The sequence below is a fragment of the Antennarius striatus genome, chromosome 3 (assembly GCF_040054535.1).
Source record: "Antennarius striatus isolate MH-2024 chromosome 3, ASM4005453v1, whole genome shotgun sequence".
Taxonomy (NCBI): Eukaryota; Metazoa; Chordata; class Actinopteri; order Lophiiformes; family Antennariidae; genus Antennarius; species Antennarius striatus.
This window is the reverse complement of record NC_090778.1, coordinates 25,327,366-25,352,093: the sequence shown is the minus strand read 5'-3', so window position 1 is coordinate 25,352,093 and position 24,728 is coordinate 25,327,366. Positions and strand designations below refer to the sequence as shown.

At 42.8% G+C, this 24,728-nt stretch overlaps 1 protein-coding gene across 1 annotated transcript in view; it reads left to right on the top strand.

The window, feature by feature from the left end:
- The window catches only part of LOC137592481 (GDNF family receptor alpha-2-like), a 43,699-nt gene extending 19,789 nt beyond the window's left edge, over window positions 1–23,910 (top strand). Inside the window, exons 4-8 of the mRNA XM_068310683.1 lie at window positions 3,731–4,109; window positions 14,157–14,269; window positions 15,228–15,368; window positions 18,459–18,601; window positions 22,687–23,910. Coding sequence (XP_068166784.1) covers window positions 3,731–4,109; window positions 14,157–14,269; window positions 15,228–15,368; window positions 18,459–18,601; window positions 22,687–22,824 — 914 coding nt within the window. The 3' untranslated portion in view covers window positions 22,825–23,910. The remainder of the gene's footprint in view (window positions 1–3,730; window positions 4,110–14,156; window positions 14,270–15,227; window positions 15,369–18,458; window positions 18,602–22,686) is intronic.
- Window positions 23,911–24,728: the final 818 nt, after the last annotated feature.

The following is a 24,728-nucleotide window of genomic DNA, read 5'->3' as shown; positions in this document are numbered from 1 at the left end:
CACACTCACCCTGGGCCATATTAAATCCCAACTTTGGCACCTTTCCTAATTACTGAGAACATACCCGCAGCTAAAAGCCCTTTCCTAACCTGGGCTGAACTCCCCTCAGCTGCGCAGCATCCCTTGAGTATGGGATGATATATGAAATGCAGAATTCAAATTAGGCTGACAGAGAGCAATTACTGGAAAAGAGAGATCTTTTACTCTTCAGGGAAAAAAAGAAACATCAAAATCCAGATCCAGTGCACACGAACATGTTATCCACTTCTCTTTCATGCATGCCCTGTCCAACCCGTTCACCTCCTCCTCTCTTTATCATCCTTTTTTCTCATTTCTCAGTGGAACACAGGTCTTTGGTAATTTTAATTTTCTTTCCATCTGTCTCCTATCTTACCTCTTATCCCTCTCTCCCCCTCTCTTTCTTTATCTCCCTGGGTTACACTATGTATGCGTAAAGAAGAGATGTTTATTTCTACCGCGCTGCCATCAGTGGGGTCTAATTTATGACGCCCGTAGAGTGAAGAGACCTATTAAAAGCCTATTTACAGTTAAGTGTCAAGATCACCGAAAGCAATGTCGATGCTTTAACTGTTGTTGACATAAAAATTATGAGGTCACATTTTCCAATGCATAAGAAGCAGCTGTGATCAAATAATATAAGACGACCCGTAACCCTTGTCGTGAACGTGTTTTTATTTAATACGCGTTGCATTTTGTGCAGCACATAAAACACCCCTGCACACAGTCAATTCTGAGATATAATGGGGGTAAAAAAAAAAACCAAACATTATAATTTTCCTGCTCTCAATGGCACTGATGGTTCTGTTTATTACTTTAATTAATCAGCAAATGCTCTGTCTGCTCATTCAATCGGTGTCTTGCTCACTCATTAATGTATAGTATAGCCAGCTAGGTGTGCTAATAGATACGCCTTAAAGTATTGTGATCCTGAGAGTTGCTGATTACACCGCTGATGCTCTGGGTTAATTATTCCGAGCACTAGAGATGCATGTCTTCGTGGAATTAGGTTGGATTAATTGAAAACCCTCAACAAGACGGTGTGAGAGGCTGTCCAATCTGTGTCCTCCCGCCTCACCCCTCTAACGGCCCCGATCAGCTCCCGCAATCAGCTGCTCTCCCTTCTTCTCCCCCTCTTAAAGCTTTTTCCATTTTTATACGTCTCGTATCATTAGCTTATCAACCCCTTTCTCCTCACATCACAGCGGAATATGTTTTCTGAAAACCTTCATTGTAATGCGCTCGGAAAATCAATTATTACTCTGTAACACAATACCCCCCCTGCATTTTCCCCTCCCATCTCCACTTCGCTTCCTTCCTCTTCCACTCTTCGCCGTCGTCTTGTTTGTGTGGAAGCACGTACGACTCATCAAGTGGGCTTTGTGTGTTATGTTTGCCCCGGGACATCTTCTGGGTCTGAGAACCGAATTCAATCTCAGCTCTCCAATCAGAGGTATAAAAATTGTCCATTGCTGCAGTCTCAAAGGTGGCTTCAGCTGTGCTTGATCAGATAAATCTTAGGGCTCATCCTTCTCCTATACTCTTCTCATCCTGGACCCCCCCACCCCAGTGGCCCACATTAGAGTCTGCAGATGGCCAGGGGAGATTTAGGTACTGCAATCCATCAATGTAATGCGGCCTGAACCACCGGACAGCCGCCCCACTAACCTTTCCTCCAGCCGGACAGTACCGCCCGTCTTCAGGCCTGCGTCAGACAAGCTTAGCCCGTTTTAGCAATGCTTTGGCCCTAATTCGGCCGGTTCGCACCCGGGGCAAAAAGCCCGGCTCTCTTTTTGACTCTGTTTGTAGCTGTCCATCGAGCTGCGTCTCCTTGACAAGGTCAGCTAATTGTCTGATCCTGCCTATAAGGTTTGGTTTAGGGAAATGATCAGAGCACAATCCTGTCTGCCTCTTTCGGTCGGCTGCACCAGACAGTTTTCTGTCTGACATCGTTTTTATCTTCCTTCCAAAGTGAGTGCACGGCTTGTTTCATTTGATGATGCAGCAATGTCTTAAATTAATAAGAAACATTTTATTGAAGCAAAGCAAAAAAAGGTTCTGCGAGCCGGCGTTGAAGAAAAGACAGAAAGAAAATAATTTGAACCCAGATACAGCTAAAGTTAGAAACATGTCTCATATCTATCACATCCACTGCAACATTTAACCTCAATGTATCGAAATGAAAGGGCTCTAACAGAAAGTTGGACTATTTGTGCTTCTATGCTTTCTGTCATGAACTGTTGATCTGAATCTCCTATCATTCTATAGTGTCGGTTAGGTTTTTCTCATCTAATTTGATCAGAAACTTTTAGTGCTGAGGGTTTGTTTGTTTTCTTCTCCTGGACTGATTTGCTGCTTTTTTCATATCCGCATTTTTTACTATTGATATAAAGTCCGTTGCCCCATTTGGAAGCAATACAGCATCTTGTGCAACCTTTTTTTTTATCTTTTTTTTTAAAGAAATGCTCTTCTTCCTGCTCCGGTTCGTCTGATAGACACAGAGTGAGATTGGTTCTGTTGAATAAGAGATGAATCTCTCCGGGTGTCACCATGCCGCCACGACCTCTGAAATATCATTATCTACAGGGGAGGGAGGTTAACTTCTTCTAATATAGCCTGAATAGAAGAGACGGGCTCCGCTAGCGAACATGATCCTGCTTTATTACGAGTATTTGTCTGAAAAAGGTGTGTTTTATATGTTTCATAAACACAGAGACACACCTAGTGAGTAATCCTTTCCACAGATATGATGCATGGATAATTGCGAAGGTTCTGTGTCATCCTTGCCATATCCTCAAGCATAGCCACGCCCATTCATTACCAATGACTGCTGATCCTTCGCCTTGGTCTCGAGGGGTGTGGTGGGGGAGGCAGGGTACAAATTGGACATGTCGGCAGTTTGTCTTCAGGTCAAGACGTAGAAAGATAACCTCTTGCTTCTACCTGTCACCCTTTCAACCAGTGCTTGTTTTGGAACCACAGGATAGAAGGTGAAAGACAGCTCCAACACACATTCAGAGATCACATCAGCGGGATGTCTTGTCAATATTTCCCAAGGTCTCCTGTTTGTGTTACATTACACACTAATAAAAATGCATTGTTTACTTCATTTGAAGTCAAATAATTGTATCTAAATAAATATTATTTCCATCAAATTGAGGTAACTTGGTAATGGACTAATATTATAACAATCATGCCACAGGTTTACGTGGAAATGAATAATTTATTAACATCCAATTTGGAATCATAGCTTAATTAATTCATGTTTCACTCAAGGTCTGAAACAGAATGGATCAATAATTCAGGATGGTGGGCTGGTTGGTCGGAGAAAAGGAGAAACACAGCTGATATTGAAGAATCTCCTCCAGTTCTAAAAGTCTAACGTTACCAATGAACTCCCAGGCGGGTGGAGATGCGAGGATTATTGTTTTATTTGTTGATCACGCTCTTCAGCTGAGCCCGCTGTAAACCTTATCAAACTGATGATGTTGAGTCTGGGGATCGGTGGAGAGAGCGCTACCTTTTTTGTGTGATTCTATTTGATCCGTGTTGTATATAAATCAGTAATAGCAATGGCATAAAAGCCAGTGATATCGATGCAAAGTAGGCATGTAGATACATGTAATCAAAAGTCTCTTTCAAGTGTGTCAATTACTGAAACTATTTTTAACCACAAAATTGAATTTTCTTTGAATTTCCTTCTTTTTATCAGGGATGCTGACAGTGGCCCCAAAAGGTTTCCAATGCCTGGACCCCGAGAAAAACTGCAACCCCTGTCTCGATGCGGCCAAAGCGTGCAACCTGAACGGCAGCTGCAAGAGGCAACGCTCTTCGTACATCGCCACCTGTCGCAAGGAGGACCCCAACAAGGGCGAGACCTGCAGCAGGAAGCGGTGCCACAAAGCGTTGCGCTTGTTCCTGGACCGCGTGCCGCACGAGTTCAGCCACCGGCTGCTCTTCTGCCCCTGCCAGACCGAGGGGTGTGCAGAACGGCGCAGGCAGACCATCGTGCCCGACTGCTCCTATAACGATAAGGAGAAACCCAACTGTCTGGAGCTACGCAAGGTCTGCCGCCAGGATGCTCTCTGCAGGTGAAGGGAGGGAAAACGGTGTGGCGGTTGGGGGTTATTAAGAGTGTCTTGAAATGTATGCGGGTTGGTGATACAAGGGGCATCAGGGCAGTAATTTGTTTTTGCTGGATTTTAACTGCCTTAAGTGAACTTTTGACCCTCCAAAGGTGTTTTTTTTTTTCAAATGTGTTAAAATTCATGATTTTCTTGCCCTTTTGACAGTAAAATTAAAATGCTAGACATCTGAAGAAAATTCTGCAGTAAAAAAAATTAATCATAACCACATTCTTGAGACATAAATATGTGAATAAGAGCAAGAGAAAAACAACACATGTAGTAAAATGACATCTATTATCAAGGGAGATAACATTATACATGTAATTATGATGCATGTGCATCCAGATATGAGCGCAAACAAGAAAAAAGAAATTGACAGGCGGACTTGTGAGCTCATGTTTATCTAAAATTTGCCAGAGTTAATTACCAATATCAGTGATAATCTCTGCAGTAGCATTAAAGGTCCTCTGCTGTATATTGATTCTGATAAAATTGTGTTAACATAATGAGTGACTGTGAAGGAGAGAGTCGACTGGGGAGTGAAAGAAGTTTTTCCTGAAACGAAACACATTAGATATCTTTTATGTTAAAGAGTGAAGAGAAAAAAATACGGCTTCATTTAACTGTGACGAGACAAATTAGAGTGTTACGGGCCGCCGCAGTCCAGGAAATTAATTGGAAACAACAATGTGCACGCGTGACCGAGTGTTTTTGATGGACAGATCTTAGAGAGAGAGCGCCTGTCTGACAGAAATATCTCTACGATGACATCCTTAAGTTTTCTATTTCTCTGGTGTAACTTTGTCAGCGAGGTAATTAGTGTTCCAGAGAAACTGGAGGCTATTAGACTGAGAATAAAGACGTGAGGCTAAGTTGAAGGGACAATGCTCAATTACGTTGAACACAACATTAGTGGATCACGTTGGCTGCATTGGGGCCCATATTGGATCCGAGCAGCTGGATTCAATTCACACCTACCCAGCCGTGACATGTTACCTTGTGTTAGTGCTGCTGAGAGCAAGTGAAACACAGCGGTTGTTCTGTCAGCCAATCCTGCCGTCAAAGTGTTTTTTAACCCAGAACTATGGGCTACGTTTGGACATCGATGGCCGACAAGATGCTCCAAGTTCATCGGATTTACCGTAACAGCATAAATGAATGCGGAACGTTTGAATCATAAGTATTTAAAAGCTCATTTCTGAGCTTAATGGAGTTTGACCGAGTGTTAAGAACCTCGGAACTAAAAATAATATTCTTGAGGTGAGAATTATCAGAGGGAGGAACTTTAGACTTTCATGTGTCGGCGTCAGGAAGGAGCAGCTGATCCAATCAGTCATGAGTCTTGATGGATGTCTTTGGTCGAATAATCCAAGTGGTCGTCCGACCTTCCTCATCAGGAACATGATATCACCTCTTGTGGCTCATTAATTGCAGCAGCTGCCTGCAAATCCGTCGCTTCTTTTTCAGTCATTGCAAATGAATTCCTTAATGTGAAAAGTTATGGATATATATTTTTTCGGTTTTTGTCCCAAACAGCACATCTAGTGTGTTTCAAATCCACTACCTGAAGCAAATGCTGAGTATCATTACTTTTTTTTTTTGAACACTAGAATAAATAGCGTGTTACACAATATGAATGACCTCAAGGCCTAACCTAATTGTGAATATTTTCTTTTCTATTACATTTGCACTGATAGTTTTTATCTTTTACAGATGAGATAGAATCATTTCATTCTACAAGTAAAACTGATTTACAACCATATGAAATTCAAATTAGTGTTGCTAGCCATGTGCAATAATTCCTTCTGGGGAATTATGTCCACCGTGCGTCACATTCATTCCATTTCCATTGAGTTCAGCAGCTGTCAAGACTGAGTGATAATGGCGAAACTCAAATTCCCCTCCATAAAAATACTAAGTTCAACCACCATGCTGCTGAAGGAGGGTGGCTCCATGGCCTCTTCTCTAGTTTATGATTGTCCTAATAATTACTTGCTTGCCTGCATTGTGTAATCTGTTTTCAGGCTGAGTGGCTTTCACTGACCTTTAGGACCTCAGGTGTCTGCTGTGCACCTCCTTACTGAGAAAGATGAAATGGAACGTTAAAGCTCATTATCTGTGGCTGCGTAATGTCCTGCTAAGGTCAGCGGCTCGATGCAGGCACACACAATCGTACAGTGCGGACACACGCTGGCTGACAGGATGGCAATTTGGCAATCACACACACACACACACACACACACACACACAGACACACACATAGCCACAGGCTCACACACAACCACTTTGAGCGTGAACGTGACTTTAATAATCTTCGGCATTCTGCTGCGGTGAATAAGTGCTGCCATCCATGAGATTCTCATGATTCAATTATTCTGAGATGTCATTGGTCAGTGCCGTGCTGACACTACAGTCTGATTGGTGGTTTTATTCTGCCTTGAGGTATCCACAATCAGCGCCTTTCTGTGAGATATTCTTAATGTGTCCTCTGTCTGTCTGGGTGTCCTCTATCTCCTCCTCATCAGGCCTCCTCACCGGACAATCCTGTGTCCTAGACGAACTTAGACATTTTTTGATTTGGTTTATTTATCAAACTCACGCATCCAAGAACCTGTTATATTTTTCAGTTGTTAATCAATCGAAAGATCATTTGTTTCTTTCTTGTCTCCATCACAAAAATGAACAACCCTCAAAGGAAGCCTGAAATCAGAACACAATAAAGTAGAAAAAAAAAAAAAAAGGAAACCTCCCCTCCCCTCTCATAGATGTGTTGATAAAAGCATCGGGGAAGATCAGTCCATGACAGGCCTGTCTCCCCCTGGGGATACCTGTCTGACTCTGGAGAGAGGGAACACAGCTAGGCCAGGCCTATTTCATTTTAACGCAAGGGACGGATCAGGAGAGACTGTGGGGATGGGAGGAGGAAGAGAGGTGTGGGGAGATAATGAGAGAGCGAGGGAGGAGAGGAGAGGAGGGAGGTCCAGGGAATCGATCTGCGCTGTAAAGCCACTGCAGCGGGTTGGAGGTCAGCGGTTTCGTCGTACCCGCTAGAGAAGTCTGCAGGGCCATCTCAAAGGCGAGCGTGACGCCCCACATTGCGCTCTGATGAAGGAAGGGTCACCGCTCAAAACATGGCCAAGTCAAAATGTATTGAAAAATGTATACTCGCCTATTTTATTATTTATTTTAGACTCTGAAAAGCCAGCTTTTCCCCACTGCACATTGTGAAAAATGCCTTCAAATACCTTATTTTTGAGTTCTACCTTAAGCTCACCTGGTGCCAGATTGGCTGTGATTTCACCTTCGGAGACTTTTCAGATTGTTCCAGGTGGAGCCCGGAGCTCAATCAAACAAAAAATAAAAATTTGAAAGGATTTCAAATATATAATTTTGGCGTTGGCTGAGGAGGCATATTGCACTGGAAGATTTTGTTCTCCTCCCGGTCTCTGAGGAGGTAATTGTTGACATACTGTGGAGATCTAGGGACGGTAGATGGACAGAGAACAAGCATTAAATGGAGCAGCTCTCATTTCTTACACCTGCTTGTACTCCTGCCGCAGTTATTTTATTATTGCTTTCCATAATCCCACACAAACGGACAGAAACAGACACTCCTCTGTCCTCCTGTGTTTTCACAACCCCTCCAGTGAATCCAAAATTGCCTTCGTTTGAGATGGTTGGGTCCACAGAGTGAAAATAGGCTATATTTGGATAGAAGTGGCGCCGTATGCTTGCAGAGAAACTCCCCGTCCCCAAGTTCACCCAACATCACCAATGAAGCGTGACCCAAAGAGCATTGAGTTGTGTGTGTGTGTGTGTGTGTGTGTGTGTGTGTGTGTGTGTGTGTGTGTGTGTGTGTGTGTGTGTGTTCTGTATGGATTGGGTGAGAAATCAATGCAACACATCTTTGATTTATATTCCAGTGGTCTCTAGCCCCTCTTGGTGCCTGACTTCTTTGGCGACTAGTTATCAGAGTGGAAACCTGAGACAATTGCTCACTATACAGGTAATTTGGCCCACTTTGTGTCTTTACAGGAAACTCATTAGACACTACGCTTTCTCTGCTTCACATACAACCACAAACTCACTATCTTGAATCAACAATCTCCTCTGTTGGATCTGACAAAGTTCTCCACGGAGGGGGCGAGAGAGAGAGAGAGGGTGAGACTGCCCCAGACATGACATTTCTCTGAGATGAAGTTGAAAGAAGTCAGGATGTTGCTGTCATTTCATCTCTCCCTCTTATTTTCAATTTTTTGGCTGGAGTGCTGGAAAAAAGGACCTACTGCGGTTTTCCCTGAACACACACTTCCTTCAATGACATTGCAAGAGTTGCAGTTAAGATTTGACTCCGATGAAACAGATTTGTGAAATTAACTTCTTCTTTGCGTGCGGCTGTAGCGGCAACAGAGATATAAGCGCTAATTGAATAACGGAGGGATAAGAACACGAATTGCTTGTTCAACCCAGATAACAACTAAGACTCCAGAATCACATGCAGTGAAAAAAAAACAGCCTGTCAGATAAGATCTGCATGCCTAAACAAGTCATTAACCATCTCAACAATGGCTATAAATGACTGCTGGCAGATTTAGCACAGAAACAGGTTCAGTTATCTAGTTATAGAACAGACCACTGGCATCATGGATGTATAACATTTAGAGAAATCAAACTCAAGTGTTCCTCTCAGGAAAAAGTACAAAAGCTTGCACTTATAAATCATGTTTTCCCTTACTTGCATCTAAAAAATGAGCTTCTGAGCTGATAACACCTGGACTGTTTCTATCGCCTCCTAAATGCATTTCTACCATACCGGACAGGATTTTAAATCTTAGATGGAAAACAAGAGATAAATTATCGTTTTTTTTAAAAGCTATTTACTAGTTGTCTCACCATATCTTTGCCTATTTATTTTTTAGCTTCAAAAGACATATTGTTAGTAGAATTATCTTGCTGCATGGACAGATAAATTCATACGTATGAACCCATTTTATTTCTTGTATTTTAGCTTTTTTATGTTTTTGCAGCTTTTGCAGGATCCGTGTGGAAAAAGCCAGAGGAAAGGTGAGATCAACTATGTGATGGGCAGATATTGTGAAAGGTGAAATCTGATCAAACATTGTGGAGAAAATGGCTTAATACTTGTAAAATTGTCTGCCCATGCTGCCAGATACTTTTATTTGTCAAAAAATCTTAAATGTCCAGGATAGAAATAACAAAAAATATAAATTAATAAATAATAAGATAACTAGTCTCGTGTTTGAAGATCTAAGATTCAAACTACAAAAGAATCAAAGGGTGTCTTTTGTTCAAGTGTGAGTCTGTGTAAATAAATCACATGTCAATGCAAAAGCACGCTTTGCACCAATGTGTGCCTTTAGCCTCACTCGAGCTACATGTTGTATTTTCTTACTTTACATGAGAAAAGCAAATGCAGTGAGAAGAAAATAGAAGAGGGCTGGATGGATGTAACGAGTGGGATAGGGCAGGGGCTGGGGAAAAAAAAAAAGAGTTGTGTGCATTTAATTCCAATACGTGGATTAGTATATGCACATTTACTTTCCTAGCTGTAATCTCTAAGGGAACATGGTATAGTGGAAAACTGCAGTAATTACCGACTGGGCCTCATCCTTTCCTTCACAGTCTCTTCCTCCAGTTGTAATGTATCTATTATTAATGCAAACAGTATCAATAGGACTTCAGATGGATCTACAGAATGGTCGATATGTGGTTTTGAGTGTGTCAATTAGGGCCTCCTCTTTCACTCTAAATCATTCTGCGTCTTTTGTAGCTGAGGAGTCCCGCTGATTGCTGCAGCATTTACCTGCAGCTTTAAACTTTTCCTGCACGATTGCTTTAAATGCGACGAACAGCAACTTAATTGCTGGTCATAACCGTTCTGGAGCGTCCCGCTAACTTTGTCACTCCTTCAGGGACAGTTCATCCATTTGTTTGATGCGTACTCTTTGTCTGTTGGACGGCTGTTTGCCTTGTTCGGAGTGTATTGAGGGTGTTCAGATAACCTTGAATAATCTGCTCGCCCCTCGCCAAACAGACAAGACAGACAGTGACTGTTGTCTGTGGCACGGTTGATTTAGCATTCATCCCAATGACATAACATTCAGTGGGAGTCTGAGCGACATCTGCAGCGCAGAGTGCAAACAGAACACCGTAGAAAGACAAGAAGTAACAGAAACAGAGTTGTCAAGAGAGCTTTCTTACACGTAAGTATTTCAAAATAAAACACAAAGTGGGTTTACTTTAGAAATGCTCAATCAGTCGACACCACTTTGGATTTCCTTCTGACTTACCCACACAAAGTTGTGTTACCAGCCAGTTTTTGTCAGTCCGAATTGGGGAAGAGTGGGACACCCAAGCTAAACTGATTCCCGTTTTGACTGACTATCTGTCTACTTTGCCCTTTTAGACAATCAACCGGGAATTGCAAACGAATACAGTGCTGCCAGAAATGGCCGGAGTGCGTTTGGGAGAAAAGAGTTATGGGTGAAAAGGACAATCACCTCCAACCTGAGCAAGGAAGAGATCATCTTGGGGTTGGAGAGAATGATGAAGGTGTCAAATCTTGGTGTTTGGTGTGAAAGGCCAACCGCCAAAGGATGCAGAAGGCTGTTCCAATTGATTGAATAAGGGTCACGTTTCTTTGTTCTGAGTTGCGAGCACTTTTGCAATGACAATCAGTTCATATGAACTTGACAACAAGACATGAATGAGAGAGACGAGTAGCGATAAGGTAAAAAAAAAAGCCGACGGAAAGAGACAAAGGCTAGACAAAGCTAAGCCAAGCAAGGCATCTTTTGTTTTCCTCGTACGTTCCGTGTTGCTGCTATTATGTTGGCAGCTGTTGTGTCATGGTTATTGTTCTGCTTTCTTTACACAAGTGAGAGATACGGGTTTTAAAGCCTCTTTAGGCTGCAGACTGAGGGGAGAGATAAGAACTAAGAGCCATAATTTCACATTGAACAGAAAGCATCTGCAGGAGAACTCATATTTGTCAACAGAGCACAGAGGTGAGGTCTCTAAATCGGATAAATTGTTTTTTTATTATACAAAGGAAGTTATTAGAGGACTTCGAAGGTTTTTTTTTTTGTTTTCCTACCTGTCTCTCCTGCCGTCTTGAGGAAATGGTTTCTGAGACTGACACTGATTTGAGTCGCATTGTTTTTCATGGGCATCGAGTGATAGGAATAAGAATCCATATAAAAAGCCATTAGTTTTCTATTACTGCCAAGCTGGATGGACAGGCACTCAGCGCTCCGTCGAATCACTGTGTTTAAAGTGTCAGGTTGGGTGAAAGAAGTCTACCTCATTGGGGGCTCCCCTGCCACTACCCTGGGGTCTGAGTGGCTGAAATGACCATAAAACTCTTTTGAGCTCGACAGCCTGTAATTTCAGCAGCGAGTGGTGTTTTTCCGAGGTATAATGGAAAGCCTGTGGAAGCCATGAAATTTGCTGCATCCCGGTGTTGTAACACCATTGTCTGAACACTCAGGACACCTCTCTAAACTTTAAATTACTGTTTTTAAGCCATCATTGTCTGAAAGTGCTTTGCATCTAAAAAGAAACACAGTGTTTTTCGAGTTTCTTTATTCTTCTGTGGTCTGAGCTGTTGCTGGAGAAAACTAACGTTCACATTCTCCAAGAGCACACGGGCTTTAACTTGAAGACAAAAAAATCGGAAAATGTGGGTCTCATGTTTGTTTTGTTCGACCAGGGTGGAGTTGTTCCCTCTACTCTCTGTCTGTTAGATCTTTTTTTGTCATCTGTGACATGATTGCAGACACAAAAAAACAAAAGCAGCAATTGGATGAGAGAGCGTAACGGGAGGAGAGATGGATGGTTGCGTGTCCTTTTTCTGTGGGAATTAGCGCTATGAAGTGTGCCGCCCTCTTGCATGTGTGCACTTATAGGTATGGTTATGCCGGTGGGTGGGTTTTTGCATGCTGGTGCATCCGTATCGGTCCTTGAAGCCATGTTGGAGAAGCTGTATGTTCCGTTTTCTGAAGCGTGGCCTCAGATGCGATCTTAGCAGCATGTCACATTGAGAGGCTCCCCGGGTGATTTGATGTGAGGGTGGATGGAGATAGAGTCGGAGTAATGAAGTGTGAGTGGGGTTTTGCTGCTGGGGGCCCCAAACCCATCTCATCGACTGGCTGCATCTCCACCGTGGTGAAAGGCATGGAGAGGGGAAGGATAGATGGATAGATAGTGACCTCATCACACCCAAATCAGCTCGCCGTTAAGATGCGACATAACAATAAGTAGATTTGCGTCGACTTGCTGCAGGATCGTATCGCTGCATGTATCTCTAAGGCTCCAAGCAAAAGCAATGCTCTGGGTGTAGATGAGCAGGCAGGTAGAGGCTCAGCATCACCACACTTTATCTCATCTAATCCAATTACTTTAGAGACTTATGAGGAAGATAGAAAATGATGATTAACAGATCAAGTAGAGGCACTGCAAGAAGCAGAAGTGATACGGCGGCGATGCATGTTTACAGACAAAACAGTGACTCAGTGTGATTAACATCCCACCTAACCCTAACCTCGTACTCTGGGGAATCACGCTGATTATTTTTCACGCTTTCTCTCTTTCTTCAGAAAATACAGTTTAAACAGTAAGGAATTAGAAACAACAGGAAATAACCGAATCAACTCTTCATCCATTGATAAAAAGCATGCTGAAGTCAAACAAATAACTTTTTAACATGAGATTTGTCGCTTATAAAGTTAAACAGTCCTGAATTAATGACAATGTGTAACTTGCAGTGAATACTTTACACAGTTGGGGGGTTTTTTTAAATTTATCTTTGGGATAAGTAATTACCAGGGAAAGACTTCTAGATGACTTTACAGAATAGATTCAGCAAAGGGGGTACTTCTCCTGAGGCATAAATCAAGACGCAATGTTATTATTTTTGTCTATTCTGGCTGTACAACACAAGAACGAGCAAAAACGTTATCTCAGAACACTAGAACGCTCGAATGAAAACAGGTTCAAATGTGAGCCGTGGAGACGGGGTGCGAAAGTTTGTTGGAAAAGCACTGGAAAGACTTCTGTGAAGAAATCCTTTAAACGGTAATGAAAATATTAATTTGCTGTTTGTCAGGAGTTCCACAAGAAGATCACAAAGTGAATTTGGGCATTTCCCAACATGTCAAACAATTCCATTTAGATATATGGAAAGGGAGATGTTAACGCCGCTGGCTGCCTGGCATCCAGACCAGAGACCCATTCAATGAAATTCGTGCATGTGTTTGTGTGTGTGTGTTTGTGTGCGTGTTTGTTTCCACACAACAGACAAGACAGCCTTCACCTTTGACCTCAGCGCCGCACAAAGGGTCAGTGTGACTGAATCACTTCAGAGACGTAGAGATGGAGGGTTACAGAGGGAGAGATGTGCAATGGATTATGATTCACTTAGTGGGCAGCTGTGATGTGAACAGTACAGACAGAGCAACTTTGCACATGCTTCTCCCAATAAACCTACTTAAGTGGATTAGCAATGCCACCCTGGGGGCCTCCGAAGACTTTAAGCTCTTAGCGCAAACACACACTGAAACAAAACATACTATTTTTATCGGTTCAACCTCGGTTCACGGGAGAAAGTTTGGATACAGTGAAGATGTCCTGGATAAGCATTGGAAACGAAGGCCAAAAGGGTATATCTCTCTCATTCTCATGCAAATGCACAATCACCGGCTTTATGTAGCGTGCAGTGATGAGGGTGAATAGGATGTTGGCATGGAGACTCGTAGCGAGACCTGGTAGCTATTCAGAACACCTGTTAGACGTCCGGAACCAGATGCTGCATCTACTTTCCCGGTTTGATGTTGGTCACAATTGGCAGGTGCTGCAGAGACGAAAATCGCGCCCCCCAAAAAAATATCCCCTTGCTTTGAATTTGTGTATGATTATGTATGCTCGTCCATCATGTGATCACGACTGAGTCCATGCCTGTCATTTTTCTGTCGGTGCCTGTTTGCTATGCAGGTCCAGGCTGGCTGATTACATCGTGAACTGCTGGGTGACTCCACACGCAGTCAGCACCTGTCCCAACCAAGACAATCATCAAGCCTGCTTGGCCTCCTACGCAAGGCTCATCGGTCAGTGCAGATGGGCTGTGAGTGACACTGTGATGGCGTGAGTGTGTGTGAGTGAGGAAAAAAGTAACATTGTGTGGAAAGCCTGTGGAAGTGCTGCGATGATTTCCTGTAATTTCAGACACAAGGTAAGATACAGTCTGATTGTTATAGACAAGGTGAAGAGGAGGAGGGAGAGTCCCACTTCGCTCTCTCCTGGTCTGATATGTCCCTCGGCGTAGAGGACATCCTCTGACTACTAGCAGTAATTAGTGAGTAGAGGCAGAGAGAGTGTTAACTTAATTAACTCTCTTGATGTCCATCTGTTTGCTCGAACTAAATGTTGCTCAAACAATGTGCACAGCTTTTGCACGTGCGCACTTTTCAAGCCCAGCCAACATTTGATAACAGAACCTCAGCGATCCTGCAGCAGCAGCACAGAGCCGACGAGTTCCAAATGCAAATTTACATGAAATAACTTTTTTTTTTTTTTTTTTAACTTCCAGTGCAGCTCAGTGAAGTGTCCATATTTCTGGATCAGCCAGTGCCTCCCCACCATGTGTCATAAATTATGTAGTATGAAGTGATAAAATGTCATGGCGCTTCCTAGATTTCACTGGAAATGACACAAAGTCTATCTAACCGCCCTGACTTAGGCTAAAAGCAGTGACACATGTTCAAGAGAAAAAAATGTTTTGCTGTAGCCGTTCTATATTTCATCAGCACACACTCCTCCTAAAGCACTGACTTTGCAAAAATAATCATAACATAATGGTCTCTGTACATCTAAAATAAAGCAGAGACCACTTCACCTTCCCATCAACTCAAAGAAGGCAAATCCGTTCCCATGACGAACATCTTGTTGTCCATTTTAGATACTGTTTGCAATGAATGTAATCCATTATTTTCCATTAGTGACCCTTAACTGTTTGTCCTAATGTGTGTCTGAGTGTGGTTTTTTTGTGTGTTGTTGCCCTCACAGGGACGGACATGACTCCGAACTACGTCGACAACAGCTTTTCCAACTGGACCATCTCCCCATGGTGCACCTGTAAGGGCAGCGGAAACCAGGAGGAGGAATGCATGAACTTCCTGCGATACTTCACCGACAACACATGCCTAAGTGAGCCGTATACTGACACGCGGATACTCTGCATGCATGTGAAATGTGTTTTGTAACCAATAGCGAGCTAGCAGTCATTTAATATTGATAGGAGCACAAGTGAGTGATGCGGTAGTTGCTCTTGCCGCCATGTAAGAGTGGAGCGAGACATGAAGTTTGATGTAATGCAACTTTAATGGTTTCGTGTCAGATTGTGTTTTTCAATGTCATACAGCTCTCCAGTGAGACGGCTGTGGTGTGGATGGTAGAAGTGCTGAAAATCCAAATATTGACAGATGGGGTGGTAAAATGTTGAATTGCCTCACAGCAAGGAGGTTCTGGGCTCCAACCCCAACCTGGGGCTTTAGCATGTGGAGTTAGCAAATTCAGTATGGGTCCCTTAACGGTGCTCCATCTTCCTCCAGAAACAATACAGGTGAACTGTTGGCTCAAAATTTGCCTGTGGGTGTGAAAGATTTTACTCTCAGTGTCAACCCCGTTATGGGGTGGGTTTCATGGATTTACCCCGCTCCAAACCCAGTGTCAGCTGGGATAGGCTCCAGTACCACACCCTGCTAGAAGTAGTAGCTCTGAATGTAAGGAGGAAGGAAGGAAGGAAGGAAGGATGGAAGGCAGGAAGGAAGGAATCTTCTAATGAACATCTTAAGTAACAGTGTATCCGACAACAGTCTTACCCACTGATTACATTTGAATTAAACGTTTTTAATTTCTCAGAAACTTGTCATTTCTTGGAATCCCACGTCTCAATCTGCTCGGCTGTATTACAAAGGAATCTACATGCATTTAATTTTCCTCTCTAATCTGGGAGAACAAAAGCACCCATCTTTTTACGGGGAGATAAAAGTCATGAAAAGGAACAGAAGCAGCCAATGAAAGAACAGCAGAAGCTAAATCATCACTGGCACATCGGATGAACAACACACATGGAGCACAGCATGACTGAGCGCTAACCTCAGACATGCTCACACGCAGCTCTTTTCTTGCTGTGGCGGAGCGGTGGTGTCATCAGCGCGACATGACACCATTGCCTTTAACATGTTCCATTGTGTGGGTAATGCTTTCAGACTATTTCAATAGATTGCTGGGGTACCGTTTTAGCTGAGAGTGCAGGATGAGGGATGAAGCTGGGAGCTGAGGAGGCGTCTAGAAAAATAACATAAAATGCAGCATCTCCTCTCTGCAGTCAAGGGAACGCAGCGATAAACTTAGACTCACCAGAGAGGAGAATATACACAAAACAACATGCTATGTTATATGGTAAGCATATAATATATAGACAGATTAGCTTTCGTCTCCCCATGACCCCATCAGCCCCACAGTCTCACCCCTATTTTCTACTTTCACAGTTTTGTCTGTGTTTCTGCAGAGTGTAGCCTTTTTTATTTATTTTTTTACAATGCCTGACAAAAGGAAAGCACTTTGCAATCATAAAACATGTCAGAAAAAAACATTTATTACCTCTGCTCCCTCCTCGCAAGATCAAGCACAGGAGCAGAAGAACATTTTCGATATTCATTTGCAAATGTGAAGAGGCCAACATTCCATTTAAAGAATGTTATAATTATAGTCCAAAATGTAGTCGGATTCTCCTCCACCCTCTGTCTCTGCTCATCTCATCCTCGATTACGTCCTCCTCCATCTGTCCCTCCAGGTAGGGCAATGCATGCTATACCCAGGAGTTAAAGGGAAAGAAAATATCCAGAGTCATTATTAAATTGAATTGCTATTGGCAATGAGCTTAATCACTAAGTGGAACATTTGGGTGCAGTTAAACATCCTGTGTGGAGGCCCCGCAGCCAACTAGTTTGATTTATGACTTTATTCCTACATCTTACAACATATATATAAGCGTCGCCGAGAAGGAGACGCGTGACATCGCGCTGCTCTGGAGCATTTCAGCAGCTCCTCCGCCAGCATTAAAGTCATTAGGTGAGCTCTCGTGCTTTTATTTTGCTGCAGCACCTCAACAGAATGAGAAACAGTACGGCCATGTATGTGTGTGTTAGGTGTATGTGCGGGCATGGGCGTGTGTAGGTGGACTGGCCGTGCATCAGGGGTAACAATTATGCGTACGTCCATCCTGTTGTGCATTTGTGCTCCGCCGTTATCCTGTTTGTCCTTTTGCGTGATGTTGGTGAAATGCCATTTTTCCTTTGTTTGGCAATGTTTTGAATTTGATCAGTCACATAAATCTATTCAAAGTCATCTCTGCATACTGACCTTATAATGGAGGTAGTTGCCAAGCAATTACATGCCTTGCCGTCTCTCCCGCTGAACAAAGAGAAGCAAGCCTTGTGTTTTAAACGAATGAACAGTGAAAAGGTGCTCAGCCCTTATTTTACCATATCTAGCTGAAAAACTGACTGAACAGGGATTTATCACATTTGTGCAGAGGCTTGCACATGCATTTAGATGTAGAATCACACATGTGTGCATGGCACATCACCAGGCGGATGCACGAGCAATTGTGCATTCCCCAGGCTGCTGTTTTTCAGTTTTGGGGGGCTGATTGATTCACTGCCTTTAAAAGATCCCATTTCTGCATGTACAGCTACTACTGAGAAACAAACCGGGGCTCATCATCTCAAGTGCAGCTCTTCGTTTGGCTTGTTTCAATCCGAGAACGGCCGCGGCGACATGAAAGGGCTTCGTAATGGGCTGAAGACATGAGTCAAAGTTGTTTCTATCTGTTCATTGTGCCCCAACAGAATTCCTTATAGAGAGATAAACAGGGGTTTAATTGATTGCAAAAGGATGTTAAAATAAGGCAGTTTAAAATATTTAACACAAGGCAGAAATTTGTATTTTGTGAGACTACAAACCCCTCAGATGCATCGTACAAGCAAACCTCTGATAGCTGTTTTTGATTAGTTTGGCGTACAACTCCCAAGCTCACTGATGTAGCAAAAAGACTCTCCGAACCCTTTTTACTCAATCCTAACCCAGTCCCACTCCACCCTCACACATTCCCTTGGTTGCCATAGATTGGGCAGAGGACCAAGAAGCTGACTTAGAGCTGCCTGCCTGCTAGCAGCCTCCTTGCTGGAACTCCATTCGAAAACAAATGACTTTGTATCTCTGTCCCTGCAGGAAATGCCATTCAGGCCTTCGGTTACGGGATAGACAACATGCAAAACAAAAATGTATCCGTCCAAGACCCTTCAGCGACGACAAAGACGGGATCCGATTGGCTGACAGGCACCTCAGAACCTCCTTTTGTCACCATCCCAAAGGTAACAGATTTGCATTAGTCATTTCATTCCTTGGGATATTACAAATGTTACTCATATTTAGATTTAAAGTTAGGGTATTTATAGCCTGCTTGTCAGTCAGGTAGTCTTTTTTGAATCAAATTGGTATTCCAGGAGTCTGTCACATGGCATATTGATTGTATTAGCGTGTGATATTCATGGATTTTTTGATGTCAGAACACAAATCCCCATATTTTCAGTAGTTTCCAGCAACTGCTTTGCATAAAGTAGTTAAAGTGGACGTATTGCAAGAAAACAAGGGGGGGAAAAAAAAACCCACTTCACTCTGCTTCCATGAAAAGAGGATTTTGTGCAGAGGCATAATCACAAAGCCCAACACATTGCACCATTCTCATTCACATCACATTCGATCTCTACGCTTGTTAAAGCAATTGGCGCATCAGACCAGACGCATGTGATAAGATATTTTATGCTACACCCAAGATGATGACATTTGGTTGAAATGATATATTTCTCTCACACACAATGAAGTCGTGAAAGAAATGAGAGGTAGGGGTTTTAATCTGGATTAGCGGTTCTGAAATGCTGGCCTAGGGCCTGTTCTCTGCTGAATGCCGTCTACAGAGGAGTGCAGTCAAGCTGGCGCTAACCGAGTTCACCGTCTGGAGCACTAACACATCAGTCTTTGCTGTGCTCTACGTGTATTTGTCTTCTGATAGGACTGTACTTCATTTTCTCTTCAAATAAAATGCGAAAATGACAGAAGCATATTGTCGGCCAAACCCTCCCACCCTCCATCCCTCCCTCTTTTTGTCTCTCTGCACAGAATGGGAATATTTCATTGCACTTTGGGCCAAATCTTTTTCTTTTCTTGTCTTTAATCCGGCCGTTGAGTTTTATTAGTTTTCACGATGAAATATCGTTCTGTTTTACAGATGTATTTTAGATGTGCGGTGCAAGGCTTGTGCTGTAAGACTAATGATGTTTTTCACCTTTGCAGGAGACTCAGTTACTCAGCTCGGCTGTATTAGACGTTGCAGTGTGTAAAACCTTTTAAAGCTTTTGCAGCCGTTGATGTTATTGTTCATGACAATTTTCTGTGACTTTTTACAGATGCACACAAAATCCAAGCAGCGTGCAGTGTTTATGCACGCAAATTTGCGTGCTGAATGAATGACTCCCATTAAGACATCTATTTTGGGTAATTTCCAGGGGCTTTTGCAGCCATTAAACAGTCACACTGCACCCGAGTCATGCAGTATTGTCCTTTACGCAGAAATCCTCATTGTTGCGAAGACAGCGAATTAAAACCTTAAAAATGTTCCGAAGTGGAGAATTAATGAACGAGCACCAGCGATAACAATAACAGCTTATAATGTTTGGGAAAAGGTGGGCTGGAGCAAGAGAATGAGGAAGAGAAGGAGAGAGAGGATGGCGGAAAACGTAATGGATGGTGGGATCGTACTCTCCAAAGGTTTTGTGTGTATGTCAGTATTGATGCACCTCTCTGTGGCTGTCTCACTGCAGCATGGTGTTTAATTTATTGTAAAAATGGTAATTAGGAAACAATAAGACGTGTGATTACTCAAGCAGGAAGTTTATAATTAGAGAGGGAGCTAGTAGGGACATTTTGGGCGGCCTTGCATTCAGATACAACTATGCCTGGCAATTAAAACTTGTCAAACTTCCCCAACAGATAAATTAGGGGAGTGTTGTTATGGTATGATTCCTTTTGGCAGGAGACTGACTGGCCAGTCCTCTAAATCTCACGGTGGCCCTGTAGTATCGTGACCACACACGCCTGCGTGCACACGCACACGTGCAAGTGTGAGCGACGGAATTCATTAGGTTTGTGATGGATGGATGGACGACAAAGGCCGTGACACTGACGCACAGTTGGAGAAGAGCGAGCATAGGACAGACTGCGTCCGTGACTAAGCCCGTTAATGTCAGTCGTGGCGTGCTCATACAGCGCGTAGCACATTCAGCTAATTTAGATGCATAATTATTCAAAATGTCACTGGAAATGGTTGTGGGTTTTATCCTATGCTCAGTAAGTAAACATGCGGGCTGAAGCGGGGTCCTTTGAGTCTTGCTAGGCGCCGCGGTAGCCATCACAAGTCCTGCTTTGTTTACATGGATAAACATGGGTCTCAAAGACAAGATGGATTTTGTGTCTAATACGTATAATCCTGATTAGTAAGTTAGTGGGGGTTTTTTTTTTAGAAAAAACATAACCCACACTTAGCTCCTAAAGCAAATAATTAGACTGTTATTTTTCAGCTTTTGTAGTGTAATTTAATAAGTGACAGTGCCAGCCGCCTGTATTATCACGAGACGCCATCCCCGTGTTGATTTGTAGCTCGGTTGAATGGAATGGATTGTGAACAGAAACCACGCAACCCCGGTTTCTTGATAACCTTGGGAGGTGCGGCTCCATTGTGTCAACTGATAACGAGATCAGGGTCTATTTACATGTGTAATAACCTGCATGGCAACAAGTGGGATATCTGCTGATCGACCGTTTAAATGAAATGATTTCCATCCCCTCCGTCTCCATTTTGGTTATCAGGAGAAAATGAGTTGGTGTTTTGACATTGTTTGTATTCCGTCATGGTGCACGCATGTGTGTGTGTGTGTGTGTGTGTGTGTGTGTGTGTGTGTGTGTGTGTGTGTGTGTTGGCTGAATCCAGAGATCTGGACTCATGTCAACAGGCTGCTGCCACACATCACTGCCCTTGCTAATTAATTGGCTAGTTGTGGGTTTGTTTGGTGCATTGTCAAGCTACCCATAGTTGGTTTTTTTTGTTTTGTTTTTTTGGCAACTGTTTTTTTTTAAAACCATTTTCTTTGTGTAGCATGGATTATGCACAGGCCCAGGTACAGAGATAACTGCAGCTATTTTTGATCCCTAAACCCTCTTTCTCTCACTCATTTATGCCTGTCTTGTGGATATAATTCAACACTCTTTCCCATCTCATTATTTATTTTCTCGTTTATATGTTGCCTTGTTCTGTTGGGAGATGAGATGCTGGTAGGTAACATCTGAGTAGATGTTTGTTTTTTTTTCTCCCATGTACAGGGAAATGGACCAAAGTGCAATCTTTGCAGAGGTTGCATTGGCGAAGATGAGTTGAGAGGATGGTGGTAGTGATGATGTTGGTGGTGGTGGTATTGGGGGGGAATGAGAGGGAGGAGAAAATGTTTCATGTTCCTTATGATGTGCCTCGGTATTGCTGTTCCGAACTGAAAATGGTGCCTCTGTAAATCGCGGGGCGAACGAGGCTACTTTTACTTGGAGGCAATTGGTTCTGCTTTGTGTTACGAGAATCCAAGGAAAATTGAAAAAGTATTCAAAATGCTAAAAGTTTTATGGAAAAGCACATAATAAGGCCATTGTAGTGGGAATGTAAGAGTGGAGCTCTGGAGGCCATAGGGTTTAAAATCTGGGCTGATGTGCGCTGCAATAATGTGAGCAAACTAAGAAAAAACCCTTCTCTTAGTTTGCACATATGTTTTTATTATTTTCCTCTTGTAGCCAAGAATAAGCATCGTGGTGTTTTGATGCGAAGTCAAACTGCATATAGGGGGGTCTTGTTAATGTTTTGTTCAGTCTGTACTTGCTGTAATTTATGCCTAATGAAATATTGAAAGAGATTCACAGCTGCTACTGGCTTCTGCGCTGTGTATTTGGCTGCGTAGCGTGTTTTTCTTGTAAATAAAGTCTGTAATGATAGCTTTAAAAAGTGTTTAGAGACTTGCTGGCACAACCTAAAAGAGTTGAGTCGGGGGGGGGAGGGAAAAGTTCTCACAAGACGCTTTCCTTTGTTGCCAACTTGTTTAAGAAGCGAAGACAATGCTAAGCAGCGGGGGCTTGAAATATACTTCACATATCAAAACATTTGGTGGATCAAACATCTAATGTTTGTGCCAAAGTGGGTCTGCCATGGATGCATGTTGTATCTCACTCTTAGCTTGACTCTCTGGCTTTCTCCCCCCTCTTTTATTTCCCCCCCATCAAATGCCAGAACAAGAAAGGAGCAGGAGCGACTGAGTCATGTCTAACCTTTACATGTTTCTCTCTGTGTGTTCCTCTATCTGACCAGTATCCTGAACCCAGAGATGGAGGCCCGGGCAGAACCCGGGGCCTGTCAGAGGATCACGCTGCCTGTGTGTGTGCCAACGTCTGGGCTCTGGTTCTCAGCCTGGCTTTGGCTCTGGTCCTGGCCCAGCATGCCTTATAGAAGCACCAGGAGGAGAGGAAAAGAGGTCACCCACCCACAAGCTGATCCCAAAAGCAGAAGGTGTTATTTATGAGACTGATATAAAGACGGGTGAATCTCTGGGCGGTTTGCATAAAAGGCATTTGTGAAAGAAGATAAAAAACAAGAAAGGAGGAAAATATTGAAATCATACAATTGTGAATTTGTCATTAATTTGATGTATTGTTAGGGCGGCGGACCGCAACTGTGATGAAGCACATGGCTTTTTAAAAAGGGACCCCTTAGCAGGAGCGGCGATGGACGCTGTTCTCCGGGAACGACTCTCCCTCTGACTGAGACGTTAAAAAAAAGGAAGGACTGGAGGACTGGAGCCGGTCGTGTCAAAAGACTTCTGCACATTTCTCATGGGGAGTGAGAGAATGAACAACATAATTAAAAGAAGACAGAATTGGCAGTTAAAGAAACTGTTGCAGCGAGAGAAGGAATGAGTAAGAGGTAAATGGGGCAGAGTGGGAGAGGAAAAAAAAAAAAAGAGAGGGAGACATATTCCCGCTGTCAGTCACACTTTCTTTGTCTTGAATTGGTTCCTGACTTAATCTGCTCTTGGATGAACAAACCGCAAATTTAGAGGCGGGGATAGGGGGGATGATTATATTCTGTCTCTTCAACACAAGTGTAAACTCTAAACTGTAAAGCCTACTCAGTGTTCTAAGTGTTGGTATAGTATCTGTGACCATAATCAATCTACCGTTTAGCTCTTTCATTTGGGTCCTGCCCTAAAAGAAGAAGAACTAAAGATGGCGACGTCACCAGTGAGCGGTTCGTAGGTCATTTGAGATGTTGTTGTTGATGACTGTGGGTGTGCTTCATACATCCACCTGCACATGTGTATATTTCTGTCTCTATGTATATAAACAATACTTTTTCTTTAATTCAACTGAAAGAATTGTTCAGTACCTCGAACGGACTTTACTGTACGCTGATATGACTGTATTGATTACTGTTACTAATGGAAGGCCTTCATTATCTGCATTTATATTTGTTGATAAAGGTTTGATCACAAAGAATGTATACAGAGATGAGATTAAATGGGCTCAAACTGCTTGGAAAGCCATAACCTGTGTGAGCATCATACTGTATCCACTGACAGTCATTACTGAGTGTGTGCATGTCTATGTTTACATGCAGGAGGAAAGTGGCTCGTAAGGAATCTAAATAGTCGGCGTGGGAGTTCTTCCTGCCCCCTCAGAGGGCAGAGGTTATGATGCATAGTGCTATTAACTGCAGGGTTTGGGGATTTCTTTAGGTTAAAGACCAGGTTTGGATGCTGCTTACGCCCCAACATTTAAATAACGCTGCTGCAGAACGAGATTGTATATTGTCTTCATTCAAAAGTGTTCTTAACTGAAAAATATAATCTTACCAAATTTTAGTTTCGCAAATCAAATTTAGCATCTTAGAAAATGTGTTAATACCCCGTTCATTTCTGTGCACTCAATATGGAGCCAGTTAGCTTAGCAGAAGCAGAGCTCACGTGACTTTGCATAGAGATACCACAATCTGTGAAAACAGAGCATTTATACATAATTCGGAGAAAAATATAGGAAAGAGCAACCGGCAAAATAATTTACAAACCCTATTTTCCCTATTCAGAGGACAGAATTAAAAGGAAAAAAATCCGATTTGGAGATGTCCAGAAAACTCTTCAGTGTAAAATGTCAGATTTTACAGTTTGGAACTCGAGGAGCTGCGACCTTTAGCCAGTCAGTGTCTGAAATTATATTTATTCTACACAATAGTGTATTTACAAAAACAGACAGGCTGAAAACCAATTGGACCTTTATTTCAGAAATGACAGAATGTTTATAGACTAAGAATATTACTTCACAATGATGTATTGATTTTCTGTCTGAAGCTAAACCCGA